General features: G+C 41.1%; 1 protein-coding gene across 23 annotated transcripts in view; it reads right to left on the reverse strand.

The window, feature by feature from the left end:
• GREB1L (GREB1 like retinoic acid receptor coactivator) overlaps positions 1-16,323 on the reverse strand; it is a 137,499-nt gene that overhangs the window by 43,644 nt on the left and 77,532 nt on the right. For 17 of the 23 annotated variants that reach the window (XM_083821858.1, XM_083821845.1, XM_083821844.1 and 14 more), the window contains 5 exons: positions 11,310-11,486; positions 8,384-8,560; positions 6,025-6,162; positions 2,429-2,563; positions 333-470 (listed from right to left, as the gene is read on the reverse strand). In XM_083821858.1, the coding sequence (XP_083677984.1) occupies positions 333-470; positions 2,429-2,563; positions 6,025-6,162; positions 8,384-8,560; positions 11,310-11,486 (765 nt within the window). The remainder of the gene's footprint in view (positions 1-332; positions 471-2,428; positions 2,564-6,024; positions 6,163-8,383; positions 8,561-11,309; positions 11,487-16,323) is intronic. The other 6 variants (XM_083821847.1, XM_083821851.1, XM_083821850.1 and 3 more) reach the window with 2 other exon arrangements.

The raw sequence follows: 16,323 nt of genomic DNA on the forward strand, positions 1-16,323 counted from the left end.
AAGAAAAGCAAAAACAATTCTAAATGCTGTTCTTCCAGATGACCTGACTCCAGCCCGCATTTCCATTTCACAGTGGTGTTGAGCTGGTTTCACACTACAGAGTTCCAGAGGTTTACACCCAGCCTTACAAGAAGGCAGACTATGATGTGAGAAATGTTTCTACCTGTGTCAAAAACTACAGTGTCGTCATTAGCAGTCATGCCAGAAACCAAAAGGATCTGTAAAGACTGAATTGCAGAAACAGCTATGATGGGAAGAAAAACAAAATCACGAATTTCAGGTTCAACAGCCACTGCGGCTTAAAAGGGACACAGAGCAGAGGTTTTCTTTACCTTGGTCTCCAGCTGCACAGCCAGGGCTAGGAGAGGTCAAGTGAGGCATCGGCCGAGAGACTGCAGAACTCAATACATTATTTCTTCCTCCATTAGCGTTTCCATTAGCAACATCAGTGGCACGCAGTGAAAGAGGAGCTGAGTATAATAAAATACAGAGTGTGTGGCTTGAGACAGTCTTGAAAACAAACAAACAAAATAATACAGCAGCATGCACACACAAAAGAACAGGGCAAGATGCGTGACTGAAAGAAACACACTCCAGGGAAAGCATGAAGAGTACTTGGCAGAGAATAATTTGGACACATGCTGCAAAATCCTAACCTTGAAACAAGTTCTCCACATTCGAAGGCAGAGAGAATAGGATGAAGAAAAAAATCCCTAATCCAACAGAATAAAAAAATTACACCCTCAAAAAAATCACTGGGATGCTTACGATACATTTTTAGACGCTGAAAATTTAAAAAGTGCTTATCATGAATTAATTTTATGAAGATTTCTAAGCCTCTCTGGCGCATCTTTGTATTTTTCTCCAGTCGTCCGTGTGCCATGCGCACTGAGTCACTACAGGGCTCTCATTTGAAGCCCTAGAATGGGAGACTGGGCAGGCAAAACAGGACAGTTTGCTGTGAAGTGCACGTGCTCTGAGTGTTACTGAGGCGAACCATGCTTAATTCTGCTACCTCTGCCTAAGACAATCCTCCAGTCCCAGCAGGCCTGACACCCTGGCAGGCCCCACTATATCCAGATCACGAAATGAAACTACAAAAACAGAGGATCACAAAAAGTTATCTTCACACTTCTGAGCCCCTTCTTATTCTTTTTCAGTCTCTCTCTTTTTTTTTCTTTCTTTCTTTTCTTTTTTTTTCAGGAGAAAAAAAATGGCATAAACTGCCTAGAGTGGCCATGGATCCCAGTAGGGACTATGGCTCCTTTCCACATCTGCCAGCCCCCCTGTGATTTAGCTCCCAAGAAAATTTCAGGAGCAACAGCAGGAGATGGTGCAGCAGCTTGCTGATGTTGGCTACAACAGAGAGTCCGAGATAATGGTGTTTTGCTTAGTACACTGTAACATGGAACTCTGCAGCCACCAGCCAAATAAATTCAGGTTCAAGATTCTCAGGTTGGCAGTTAGCAAAATTTGAGTAGCAGCACTTGCCCACTGTAAGCTCCCATTTGTATTCCCTTGTCAACAATCTGGTTTGGACAGATCTGGTGGACATGGGTCAATTCCAGAAGCAACTGGAATAGTGGGAAGTCATTTCTGTGCATGATAAATTCTCTTACTCATATACGGAAGGGAGAAACACTAGTTTCATTTACCTGAAAGCAGTATTTTCTGCTATTTTACACAAAACTATGTTAATGGTTTATGTGATACAGGTACATTCATTAGGTCCAACACAGTAAAATGCATATATAGCAATATATATTGTCTAAAATAGCAAATACGGAATCACAGAATCATTAAGGTTGGAAAAGACCTCCAAGATCACCTGGTCCAACCATCACCCTACCACCAATGTCACCCACTAAATCATGTCCCCAAGCACCACGTCCAACCTTTCCTTGAACACCCCCAGGGACGGTGACACCACCACCACCCTGGGCAACCCGTTCCAGTGCCTGACTGCTCTTTCTGAGGAGAAATGTCTCCTACTTTCCAACCCGTCCAATGTCATATGGCCTTTCCTCCTAGATGAGGCTTTTAATTTATTAAACATACAACACAGAAATGCATCTGGAGTAACTATACTCATTGCAAAAGGAGAAAGACTCTCAGTTAACGTCACAAGAATTAGTGTAATATCAAGAGGTGATGTTTTGGCTCTCCTAGATATCTTAGGAAGTGCAAGAGGAATATGACGTGCACTTTTATCAGAACGTCGAATCTGAAAGCCAAGGTGTGGCTCTTTTTGGGGATAGTAATAGACACGGAAGATTTCTGTGCAGAGGACCAGCAGAATATGATGGTTCTGAGGAATCCTAGTGAATGCTTTCCTTTCCTTTTTCCACCAAAAAGATGATTCCTTTATTTCTTTGCTGCTAAGCAGACAATTCCCTTGGCTCTGTTATCCTGGAAAGCAAAGTGCTACCTGCAGCAAATGTCTTTCCTACAAGCTGTACTGACAAAGCCAAAGGTTTCACAATGTTCTTGTTCCGAGACGGGTCTGGAGTTCCACTTAAGTTAACAGCAGAAGACGATTTTGCTGGACTGAACACCGAAGAATCTGAAAAAAGAAGATGTTTAACTAAGTAGTAATTAAAAACTGTATACATAAGTATATATGTATTATACATACATAAACATGCATACACATTTATCTACACATACACATACAAAGCAATCAAACTATTTTACGCTTAAGAGATCATTTAAGGATATCTTGTAGGAGTCATAACAAACATTTACTGGGCATTTCTGAAGAATCTAGTAATACACTAAACCCGTGATAGATCTCTTTCACAATATTTTGCATTCATATAACAGTTGAAAAATATTTTAACTGTAGAAAGAGTTATCTCATTGCTCCTCAAAATACCCCTGTGGGATAGGCAAGTAAACACAGTTATCCTGTGTTACAGATGAGAAAGCTAAGGCAAAGAGCTGATGTGACTTGCCCCCAGCAAGCACAGGGAATAAGCACTTGAAATAAATTGCCTAAAAGGTTGTGGAATCTCCATCACATGAGATTTTCAAGAGCAAGTTATTGAACCTCTGTCAGTCTCAGACAAGCTTGACTTAGGGCAGAAAAAAAAATCAAATATATAACCTCTGAAGATCACCTTACAGCACTACTATCTATAAGGCTAGGAAACGTGTATGCCCATTTATAAGCCTGGGTAAGCAATGAAAGGTAGCTGAGCCCAAACTCTTTGCATGAATTAACAAACAGCAACTCCTTAGAGCATTTTACCAAGGCATTAACAAATAAATAATAATTGTGGATGGATAAACTGAACAACAGCAACAAAAAAATTAATGTTTGCCCAGTATAAAAATGTAAATCGTAACAAATTCAAAACCTCTCAGCATGTAGACCCCTGCTTAAGCATGAAGGCATTTATATCTGCAATTTACTTCAAAGAAAAATTGAACATTGGGATGCTGATACACTGGCAAATCCAAACACTTATGACCAAGGTGAAAGAACATTACCTCAACATCTGTGCAGAAATGAGTTTGCAAGAAGTAGGCAAAGTAGGCTAAGTTCACCTACAGATGTCCTAGTAAAACAGCCAGGGAAAGAAAACAGAAGGCGAAAACCAACTTGATCTGGCAAATACATTCACCCCCGGGTGACACACCATTTGGCGAAGAAGGATGGGGAGGGCGTCTGCTTTGCCAAATGGAGCGACTGGGACGGGGGAACAAATGCAGAAGCCTTGGCTGCTGCTCCAGCAGAAACCCTTGTCCATGTTCACGGGACAAATGCCGAATGGCTAACAAACAGACCACCAGCTCATGGGCTTTGGAGGAAAAGGCTAATCTCTCGTTAAATACGATGCAGCAAATACTTAATGGGAAAGCTTTTCTCAAAGCAAACTGTCCAGAAGCTTTGGGTCAGGTTTATTTGTCTTGTTGTTTTCCTCCCTCTCATTCTAATGTTTTCTTGAAATTGTATCTATGAAATGAGATACGGCTGGTATATGTTTAAACATCACACTGATACCTCAGCAGGACTTGTACTACTACGTCTTATCAAAATTGTTTAACTCTCTTTCATAAAACCCTGTTTCTAGTTGCTTTTAAACATCTGAATTTAAGTTTTTTCTCTCACATTTCCACCTAAAACTGGATTTCTGATACTGCTCGAAGTTACAGCCGTTGTTGCCCTGCCAATAAAAACACATCTCTTTGTAAAAGGAACTGTGTCTTCCCGTGCCGTTTTGAAAGAGGGACGCAGCACTTGACTACAGTGTCATGGCCACACTGTACTGTCAACTTTAACTAGGATGTTGCAAAAACTCTCTTGTGCTGCGATTTCTATCATGAAATTACCAGTTCAGCGCAGAGCTCAGTGTTACTACCCACCTACAGGTGTCTTTTAGAATGTGGAGATTAACCGTTCGCTTACAAAGGCAGAAAACAGAAATGGTTAAAGGGAAAAATGGGTGCGAGTTGACAAAAAACTGAAAACAATTTTGGAAAGTGACTTTCTAATAAGTACTTTGATTTTAAAACAAGAGACCATTCACCTCAAAGTACCAGGAGCTATGCAAGCCTGGGAGAGAAAAAGCTGCACCATTACGGGTGACGCACGTCAGAATTCACGCCACAGAAAAAAAGGTGCCCTCCCCCTCCTCCGGTCACAGGGAATTCATATGTATGAATGTGGCATTATCTTCACTAGAAGATAACCACAGAAGGAGATGAAAAGGTTTTGACAACTGTGACCTAAGAGTACAAACAGTGAGACACAGAAAAACCACGCAGACATAGCACTGCAACAAGTGATAAGGAGAAAGCGGTATATAAAAGGTGTATCTATTAACTCGGCAGGTACAATAGAAGACAAAGCTGTGTAAATATTGGATCGCTTGTTATTTCAAATAAATAGGTTCTCATGCATCTGCACGGTTCTCATGCCGGGATCTGGAAGCCAATGGATCATGCAGTGAAATGCAGATGTGTTTAAATGACACTCTCATTACATTTTAACAAAAGCCTGAAGCCATACAGCTTCCTGAACAGAACCGGGGCTGACCAGCTGGGGAAAGGGTCTCCGAACACACTGGTCAGTGATTACAATTCCAATTTAAGAATGCATACGTTCAGGTTTTGTTTGTGATGGTTTTATAACTTTTTTCTTTTTTTTTTTTAATTTTGCATGTTTTAACAAGCTTGTTTTTTTCATCTGCATTTCATACTCCTCTGGAGAAATGTATGCTGTGGTACACACATACCAACCAATTACAACAACCAAAGTTTTATTTTTCTGTTTTTAATTTTTCAAGAAACAGCACAGACACAAAAACATAAAACAGCATAGATAAAGCTGCAATGAAACAATGAGAACAAAAGCTCAAAGAAAGCACCTTAGCTATTTGCAATAAATAAATTAAAGATGCTGCTTCTTTGTCAGCCAATGTCCGTTTGATTTTTATTGTTTCTCCTAGATTAAGTATGTCATTAATAGCTTCTCAGAACTAGAAAGCACGTATGAGATGCATGCTAGTTCATGTAACTTGAAACAACTGTATGTGCATGGGGAAATTGCTTTACTAAGCACACCCATGTGTGAAATACAATTTAAATAAATAAACAAATAAGCAAATACATAAATAAAAGCTGTCCCCCTCAGCCCAAAAGGAGATCTTTTTCTGTTTCAAGGCAAAAGCAAATACCCTAGTCTATGTACTAACATCCCACTATAAATATGTAATTCAAATCTTTTGAGATCCACAAAAAATGAATTAAACAAATAAAAGGAAACAAAGAAACAAATAAATTAATCAAAAGATCATTTAATGCTTTTTTAATTGAGTGTTCTTATGAGAACTAAGCTCATCTTCAACCTCACCTGGGTCTTAATCTCTCACAAAGCCAACTCTGAAAGGTATCCTCCCAGCTGTAATCTACACATGGCTTGAAGTAAACACCCACTTATTTATGGCATCCCTAAACCAACAATATCTGAGGTAACTTACCACCCCCAACGGTTATCTTTACAGCACTTTCAGCTCCTACCTGTCTGAGTGAACCCTGATTTGTATCCATTAGCTGATCCACCCTCTGGGGTCGTGGACGGTGACACCGCAGAATTTGGCTTAGCAGAGAGGCTAGCAGCAGATGATTGCCTGCTTCTACATTCTGCAAACGAAGCAGCTACAGTACATATTAACAAGGCCTGCCTTCCAGTTGGAAAGTTCAGCAACACAGTGGCGGAAGGTGACAAAATGTTATAAAAGCATACATCCAGCACGTACAACAAACAGCAGCAAATGGCAGCATTCAACAAAAATACAGCTCAAGCAGTTTAGTCAACTTTGTCTTCTAATTAAGAAAACCTCCCCGGGGGCCGCTGAGAGTGCCGGGCAAATAGAGACCAGATGCTGCAAAATGGCAAGAGCCCTCAGCTCTCCGCTTGCAAGAGATTTGAAGGCATTGGACATGTCCCAGGAAACACTCAGCGACTTCTGTGGCAGAACCTTTATAAAAGCCATCACATGTTGCCCTTTAGAAGGAAAATTGTGCTGACACATGGATTCTTAGTATGTCTCCAGAAAATCTTCAGGGAGATCCTGTCCCTGGGAACGTCTGTCTGGATGAAAACTGAGTTGAGGGAGGGGAAAGTGACTTTAAATATCTCCCATTAATCCATTTTTTAAACCAAGATCTAATCAGGTTTTGTTTTGAAGAGAAGAGGGTGTTTAATAGTGCTTCTCTTCCAATTAGACCTTTAATGTTATGGAAAGGGCAAAGGGTTCCTGGATAGATGGAATCAATATGGGGATAGCGCCTATCAATACCCATGAGATCAATTCTTGGTCAATTTTCTAAACTTTTGTAGGTTCTCAAAATACTTGCAATGAGCATATAATCAAAAGCTAGCCCTGCATCTACCTCTTCCACACATTTGTGATCAGAAGGAGGTTTAAAATAGTTTCTCGTGTGTGTCACCCCTGACAGCGTTTAGCAGGTCACACGCCAACCCCAAGTGCATGAACATCAGGGGTTCAGAGAAAACATTCCCAAAGCCAGCTCTGTTCTTCTCCTGTGTATGTCAACGTGCTAGTAGCTAAATTATTGCCTGCAATCAAAACAAAATCTACATTCAGTGAAACAAAATGAAGGGTGACTCCAAATTACACTTTCTCACCAAGTGAAGATCAAGATTGTCCTGAGTAGTCTTGCATATGAACATTGCCAGGCAGCACAAAATGTTCCCACGAACAATTTGCTAAATAGTGCACCAGATTGCACTGTATTGCATGGATAAACCCTTTCATAACTCATACAAAAATAATATAAAATAAGGTTTCCTTTTTCAGTATTTGGAACTTCAAAAAGAGGCTACCAAATCAAATTTCTGAAGCTTTAAAGGAAAAAGCAGCTGAAAAACACATCCACTCTGAAGTAGTAGTAAATCATACTTGTAACAGAAAAGCAGCTGAAGGCAAGATCCCTTTGAACTCCAAACTGATACAGTACTACAATTGCTCATACAGTTTTGTGATAACCATCTCTCTGGGGTCCTGTTGCCATTCACACGAGGATGTGACTCTTCAGATGTGTGTCAGTCCTCCTGTGGAGCTTCTCCTCTCCTCACATCATCCTCTTTGGAACAAGAGGCACCAGCTCAAACTGTCTTTACCGAGGGATACAGGCAGCCTGCATATATACCAGTTTAGCAGGCAGCGAATAGGTAAACTGTTCCCTCTTCAAGTCTTGGTACGGCTCTAACTCAAAAATCGTGCATCCATCAATACCAGACCCCATGGTTACCTTGCCTCAGGGTCACAAATGTCATTCTCGTTAGCAGATTCATTAACAATATTGCACGGATAGAGGGTAAGCCCACGTGTAAAACACACTGTAAATGGCAAGAGTATGCAAGATTTTTCCTCTTTCCTTGAGATCAGAGACCTGAGCTTTCTTAATCTTACGGTGTGCTGGCTATCCTCAGGCATTAGCCGGATAGAATTGCACCTGCTAAGATGAATATCAATGTAAAGCCAATGCCAGAGCCCTGGCTGTGAGTCATCTTGCTTTAGGTAGAGAAAAGAATTAGCAGACTGAGGAATCTTATTTCTTCTACCAAGGTGGCTGCACAGCCCAAGGATAGATTTAGGGCTCCCAGTGAAAGCACGGGGAGATGAAGGATGACAATTTATGATTGTACGGTTACTATTAAGACTTAATAAAACTCTTCGGCACGATACAGACTTCAGTGAAATCAGTAGGAACTTCTCCTTCAATCACAAAACAAATTCAACTTCTATAGTTTCCTTTTAATGCATACATTTTCAGCAGCAACTTTCAATTTTTCATTCAACATCACATCAACATAATAAAAAACCCCTAAGTGAACGGGCACCTTAATTACCTTTCCAGCAAATAAGAGGTCCCTTTGACAGTACACCTTGGGAGCTTCTTACTAGGTAGTACTTTAAGTGCTTCTGCTTCTTTGGCTGAGTGGTTAATTTCAGGTTGATATGATTGGAAAACTCTGTGAAGTACCGAAATCCTCTTTCTCCACAGCCTATACAATTCCCAGAAAATCCTGGACAAACGAAGCAGAAAGCGTACACACAGATTAAATGGCTTTGTGACAGCTGCTAGGAATAAAGCCACTTCAACCTACCCGCACACCCGGTTCAGAGTGACTAGAGGCCTCCAGCCATACAGTTACCGTAGGTGCCCTGCTCAGACACTCCTCAGGCAGCAGCCAAATGCAGGCAGATTTTAGTCTCAACTTTTCTGAAACTCTTCCACCTTTCCAGGTCATACCAACTCATGCCGAAACTCCACCACCCGTGTTCCACTCTACCCAGAGCAGAGAACTACTTGTGGGGTCGGGAGAAGCTGTGATGCCAGATGAGGAAATTTCCATAGGATTTTCCATTTCTGTTCCACGTTTCTACGTTAAAAAAGCATGGGTTCCAAGCTGCATGCTTCCCTCTCTCAAAATAGGGGGCTAATCCATAGTATCCACTGCAACTTTTTGTGGCTAAAATTAACCTAATACCTAGTGACTTTCTCTGAGACTCCTCATCCAAGGCACTCTCCGAATAAGCTGGACCTTACACCATATTAAAGGCTTAAAAGCATTTATTTAAGGTCAAATGTTTAGATTTTCATTGCAAAAAGTAGAGGTGCTTCAGAATGTTCATGAAAACTTAGAACCTCTCATGAAAGTAACACATTTAGGAGTAAAAAAAGTAGAAGGCTCGTTTTCTGCAGTGTTTCTGACATGGTTTCATAAAAGGAGATTAAATTTTGGGTTGAGGTTGCAGGCACAGGGTCCGGACTGAGGACTATATGCACCCTTCATTTCCTGTGGCATTCACAGCTACATCAATGGCAATGTTGCATTGCAGCAGTCTGAAATCTTCTAGAACAAAGCACAAAGCATGATCTAAAATGGGCCTGCCCTAAAATCCATGTTGTTTGAATAAACCCAACTCCTCTATTATCTAATGCTGAAGAATTAAATTCTTTCAGCTTATTTGCCACTCCACTAATCTTTGAATTACTTTCAATCTTTAATGAAAAAATATTTTATATTCTTTCTGGAACATCGATAATGATTTAAAATAGAGCTAGGCTGATAAGTACCTAGCTGAAATCCTTTATTTTTTATTTTTTTCCATTTATTAATCAGTTCAAGACCTATAACAGAACACATTTTTCATCCTCATTACTGTCATTGTTTACCACAATGCCAAGCACTTCAAAGAACACTGGTTCCTACGTACATTCACCTGTCAGGCGAACTCCTGGTTTTATGAAAAATACTTCAGTCTGTCTGTCTGGCAAAATGCATTTTCCATAAAACTCTTTATTAATTAGGCCATTGTCTTCAGCCTAATTATGCCTTATTATCATATTTTACCATCACATTGCTGAGGGTGCCAAGAAGTAGGCGTCTTCATCCTGTTTCTCCCAAGACTGAATCAGTTCTTCCCTTATTGCTTACAACCCAGAGGAACTACTGGTGCATGTCCACAGTCATCAGAAATAGTCATTAGGGTCTCACAGGGTTACTGAGTCAATTCTTTGCTCTTAGGTAGCAGCTACAGAGCCACAGAGGTATTTGAATACGTACCATCGGCAATGCCAGAGCAGAGCTGTGAGTCACTAGGCTCATTATCAAATGATATCAGAGATGATAAATTAATACAGACCTCAGGGTGTGAGGTGGAGAGCTTACCAACAAAGACAAGTACAGCCACATTTGATTAGATTGAACACCATCTGTCTGTACATAAGATAGTTCATATTGATCAACTCTTGACACTTCCCCTGCTCACTGGGGAGCAGCTCCTATGAGGATGGCAGCACACACCAGATTATTCCATGTTCCCACTTCCCCAACTGTGTCCAGAAAGGACGCATCACATCACAGCTCTCATCTAATTCATGCCAGTGAGATTTCTCCCATAGATCCAAAGGTTTGCAGCACGTGGTAGCATATTAAATATGCTTAAGGGAGACAAAACATTAACAATCGAAAGTACAAAAAGGAGGTGTTTTCAGTAGTTATGCAAAATATTGATTGTCTGCACCAGAATTCGAGCAGTGTGGTTAAATAAGGGTATTTATACTTCATTGTAATTTCTTCTCTGTTCTCAATATATGCTAGACAGAACAGTGACTAGAGAGAGAAATGAGAACATAAATGCAAATCAGGCTATAGGAGCCAAAATACATTAAATCACTCTTACTAGTCTGTTGTGTACCAGTTGTGAGCCAGGCAGGAAATCTAGGTGTTTACGTGCCTGTCTTCAATGATCAAGAAACGTTCTTGTATTAAAATTTTAAAAGCTTGTAAACATAACCAGTTGTGATATAAATGTTGTTTTTTATGATCTATGTATTAGAGAGTCAAATTACCCTCAGAGCTCCTGTTGAAAACAATGTTCCTGGTGGAGCCAAGGGCAAAATTTGTCCCTTAATCCACAGAAAATAGCTCATCTTCTACAGTTGCATGAGCATATTTCTTCTTAATGTTGTAAGCATCAGTAGAGATAAAGAGTATCTGGATAGTTCACATTTAAAATGCCAGGGCTGCAATTGTCTTCAGCCCACACAGAAATCACCCAGCTTCAACTGTGGTTAATTGTGGAATCAGGAACTTGTTTTAAAATGGGCTTTTCAGGGGGAGGTTCAGCTGTGGATTTAATTTAATAAAAACAAACCTCTCCTCAACATATTTCTATTAGAAAGTCATTAGCTGAAATGATTTTAGGTAATTTTGAACCGACCAGTTTCTCTGAATTATTACGGCACGGAGAAAGAAAACCTCTTACCTAAAAGTGCATTTTTTCCATGATCATCTGGCAAAAACCGCTTGTCGACAGCGCAGACTAGAATGTGCTCAGGAAGGTTTGGAGACTTGGCTCCTACTAACAGGAAGCCTGCTGGGATATCAATTTGCTCCATGCACAGCGATACTAACCGTAAATCCTTGCCTGCTTGACAAAAACCTGGAGAAAAAAAAAAAAAAGATAAATCTTCAAAAGATTATGTTTAAATTTCCTCTTTTATCAGTTCCATAGGCAAACAGAGCTTCACAACTCGATGCAGTATTTTTTTTTTTAATTACCTTTTTCAAGGGAAATTGAGAAAAACTGAGAAAGCATCTCATCAAATCGATCAGCTTAGGGTTTCAGGGACAAGAGATATACTTTTTTTAAAGAGATCCTGAACATACTCAGGCAGAGAACAGAGATGTCTCTAAAGATAAGACATCAAATGGCTCTGAAACTGTTAATTTTTCACAAACACTGAGAATAAGAAGGAAAGCTCAAGATTTTAAAACAGAGAACAGCTCTTAAAACATCCAAATATTTTTTTTTCTTTGCTGAATTTTAGTTTTCACTCTAAATTCAGAAATACCAGTTTTGGTTTTGTTGCTTGCAACAGGCTGCCAGTGGTATATAGCTATCACTCAGTAGTACAAAAGTATGATAAAAATTGGTGACTGAAGTTTGGTACTGACCAGTAAAGGAAAAATATTATCAAATATAATTTCTAAGCTGTCTCTAGATTAAGCAAAAGATTAAGTAATTCACCACCTCAATAAGAGGTTGGTCTTTTCAACCTGCTCTGCAACTATTCACTGATCCTGTCAGCTCAGGCACAGGTCTTTTAGAAAGCTTGTAGCATATTTTCCTGCTTCTTTTTTTTTTATCAGAAGTTCATTCAGATATCTCTTAGCTGGACATGCATTTTGAGATGTACAGCATGTTTTCTGTAAATCTCCACTTGAGTTTCAACAGGCAGCAAGACTTCTAGTCTCCGGATACTTTTTCCCTGCACATACATACACAAAGAAAATGAGAACACAATGTTGGTTGCTGTACTCCTGGTTAATACCAGGATAAGGCCAGTGATATCCTTTACAGGATAAGACCAGAGCGAGCCTCCTCCGCTCCGTGTCCTACAGCGACTAGGTGGCAGGTTGGGACACAAGAAGAAGCACGGCTAGGCAGCCCAGAGCTCAGGACTCATGGTGAGTTTGGTAGCCACCCACCAAGCAGCCACATTCAGGGTTTTCTAAAGGCTGGATGAGATAGCTTTGGGGTTTTCAAATCACTGAGTAATTTGGGGACCTTGGGAGGCTGACATGTACCAATATTTTGCTCAAACCAAAGCCAACTCCAAAGTTAGTGGTTTTTTTTTGACTTAAGTACATGAACAACAACATTTAAAGACTTTCATTAACTTCAGCACTGGATCACAATCTCCCATCACTTTTTTGTTCAGCTCCATCGTATTTGTTTTCTTGAGCAAGTCCTACTTTCAGATTAGGAAGTGACGAGTGTCAGAGAAAGCAGCAGTCATCCGGTTTCCTCAACAGGAGAGGACACGATCACACGGGGTTTCTCATTTCCCTTAGGCAGAAGGCAGTGCAAGCACCACCAAGCCAACCGGCCTCTACGCTGTGCTCCCCTCCAGTTCCTTCTCCAGCTTAAGACCAGTGCTACAGCCTTGGCCTCACACCTCTCCCAGCAGTAGCTGATGGAGAAAACCCTACGCCAGAATAAATGCAAAGGCATCACACAGTCACCCACTGACCTCTCTCTTTCACTACAACTACAAAAATACCGCGACGTAGACAACACATGCATGCATCAGCATGAACCGATATTTCAAAATAAAGCATCATCATGACGTATCCTATTTCAACATGATTGTTAAAAACATATCAAAATTAAATTTGAAATTACTGTAGTATCTATTAAGACTTAAGCTATTAATGTGTATTGATTACAGTTCATTTAAAATACTATTCAAGTAGCCCATAGCTGGTACAGAAATTGTAAATAAATACCAAAGACACTGACGAAGCATCTAGAAACATAACGTGACCATAGCTTAACCCAGAGCCACCTCAACCAACAGTAATACGTGTCTGCACTCTCACGTACTGCACTGAAACACGTAGTTTAAAACTTCAGCAAAGACAACGAAAGCTAACGTTTTTTGGTCTGTTGGTTTTTTTTAAATCTCAAAACTTCACCAGGCAAGGACGATGTGCAAAGTGGAACGCACAGAGTCAGCTATCATGAACTTCCTGGCAAGCAGCAGCTTGCTGAAGACACCGTACCATACATGTTCGGTCTTGTGCCTACACACCCACGATGTGCTGAACCCGTTCTTGGCTGAATGCTTCCTTCAGTGGCTCAAACAGCTCAGATCGAGCAGCAGCTCACTCAAGCTGAGAGCGAGCCCAGATTTGCCCTCCCACATTCCTTCTCCCAGCCAACGAATTAAAATGAAGCGCCTGAAGTTTTTATTTATTTGCAAATCAATGAATTGTAATGACTGCTTGCCAATGAGAAGGAAGCTACGTTTTAGGGGAAAAGCATTAAAACTGCCTACGTAAAGCAAAACTTCTTTCCTGATTAGATGCAATTGGATTAGAGTACGTTAAACTCTTTTTAAGGTGTATTCCTTAAAAACATATCAATCCTAATCAAATGGAGGGCTACCAAGGTATTACCTAGACTTTTCACTGTAATTTATATTTAAAAAGCTGCAGATAAACATGTGAACAAAACTCCCTTACATTCAAAATAGAATCTGCTTATTCATATGTTTATGTCATTTGGATATTATGTCCTACATTTTCAAAATAGGCCTCAAATATTTTGGGCATTCAGTAAAATCTGAGTATCTGACATACTTAAAAAATACCACAGTATATCTAGATTTAAAGAAGAAAAATTACCCACCGCTGACAATGTGGGCAAACAGGAAATCTGTAGATAAGGATTATGAAACAGCAAGTGTGATAAGATTTCAAGACAGATTTAAACTTGTCTCTTTAAACAATTGTTCTTTAGCCTTGTCTCTACCCAAAAATTTTCTCAAGAAATGCCCAGAAGCACAAACATTGACAAGAAAGAGGCTTTTCAATGACCTGTTAGCAATAGCAATACTTGGACACCAAAGAAAGCAGGAATTTGATTATCAACGTTGTTAACATTTCAGCATGGACTTGCTTTCCAAAAGAGTACACGACTGATAGCCAGAGAGCTGCATACAGCGATTGGACAAGGGGTAACAGTCTTAAACTAAAAAACAGTAGATTTAGATTGGTCATTAGGAAGAAATTCTTCACTCAGAGGGTGGTGAGGCCCTGGCACAGGCTGCCCAGAGAAGCTGTGGATGCCCCATCCCTGGAGGTGTTCACGGCCAGGCTGGATGGGGCCTTGGGCAGCCTGGTCTGGTGGGAGGTGTCCCTGCTCATGGCAGGGGGGTTGGAACGAGGTGAGCTTTAAGGTCCCTTCCAACCCAAACCATTCTGTGATCCCGTATCATATGAGAAACTTGGAGGTTTTGGTGTCCCAGTGAGGTGAAGCCTCAGCACTCTCTCAGCACTCTCCAGAACTCCACAGGATCTGGGACAAAGCAAAATCCATGCTAGAAGCAAAACAACTTCGTCTACTACTTGAGTGGCTGCACATCACCGTTTTGTACGAGTCCACAGTGCATAAGGCTCAGGAAAACCCTAAGAAACACAGCACAACATCACAGCACCTTAAGAAGTTTATGAGCATTACTCTAACATCTTGGCAGTACCTACTGAAGCAAACCTACGTGTCTCGGTCTGACATGCCAGGCAACAGCAGCCTCTTCTCTCAGAGACTGTTGTTCTGAACACATTTAATATTTCTCACCATTTAGGATATGTAGGACTGTACTGTAGGAATGCTGCATCCTGTATAAGCTACAAACAATACCTAAGAGTCACACTCTGTATCTGTCATCTCTTACTCCACCCAAAGGTCTCTCAGATCCCTTCCATGACCCCCTTCTTCCTCCTTGCACCATCTCCTCCTGCATCTTCCTCTGCTTTGGCTGGTGACATCTCTGCGTCACAGGTATGTATGTGCAGCCTGGCTGGCCAGCACATGCCTCTGTAATGCCTGGGCTGTGGAAGAGCAGAGGTGTAATGACTTTTCTGCCTTCGGGGACACTAGTTGGGGGCACCGATGTCAGCTCCTGAACTTCACAGATCTTGCTGATATTAGGGTCTGCCAAAAGCGGCAGAAGGCAGCTACCAGCTTCCTGACGGAGGGGCAGCAGAACAGCCAGGCAATTGCCTTGCCCTTGTTTTCTCGGGAAGCCAGCCAGCCAGCGCTGACACCGAAAAGCCATTTCCCCCGGCTCCCCTCCCGCCAGGGACGAGCCACGCTGATGGACGAGCAGCAACAGGCAGAACCTCGGAGCCTTTGGGCTTCTCGTTCATTCACCAGCTGCCACAACACCAGCAAGGGGAGGCCGGGGAGTTTGGCCAGGTACATCTGGTGCTCGCTTAGAGCAGGAGATACTTAGAGGATGCAAATCTGCCGCTGTGCAGTAAAAATCTCGAATTTTCCTTCGGAGAAATGCGGATGGGATACTCTCAAGAGGCAGTCATCCGTTCCTTCCCTTGGCCTTCGGGACCACAAGTCACCCTTCTAGTTGAATTCCTGCTCCTTTTTTAAACTAAATGAGAAAATTCCACACAAGAAACATTTATTTGGAAGCAAGTAATTGACTGCAGGGAAAGAAACGAGGGATTAACCACTTTCTCTGCTACATTCTTACTATAAAATTGCATTTTTCTAGCCAGCAAGCAACACAGAGGCCCCAACCTTTTTTCCCCCCCATCTGTTTTGCATGATTTTCCATTGCAATATAATTATCTGCTAGAAATAACCACTTCCACATTAGTAAAGACAAACCAGGATCTCTCTGTACAAGATTAACTTGTGTTGCCCACGTTGAGGATTTTGACAATGCAAAATCTATTTACATTTCATAGCTTTT

The sequence above is a fragment of the Anser anser genome (assembly GCF_964211835.1).
Source record: "Anser anser genome assembly, chromosome: 2".
NCBI lineage: Eukaryota > Metazoa > Chordata > Aves > Anseriformes > Anatidae > Anser > Anser anser.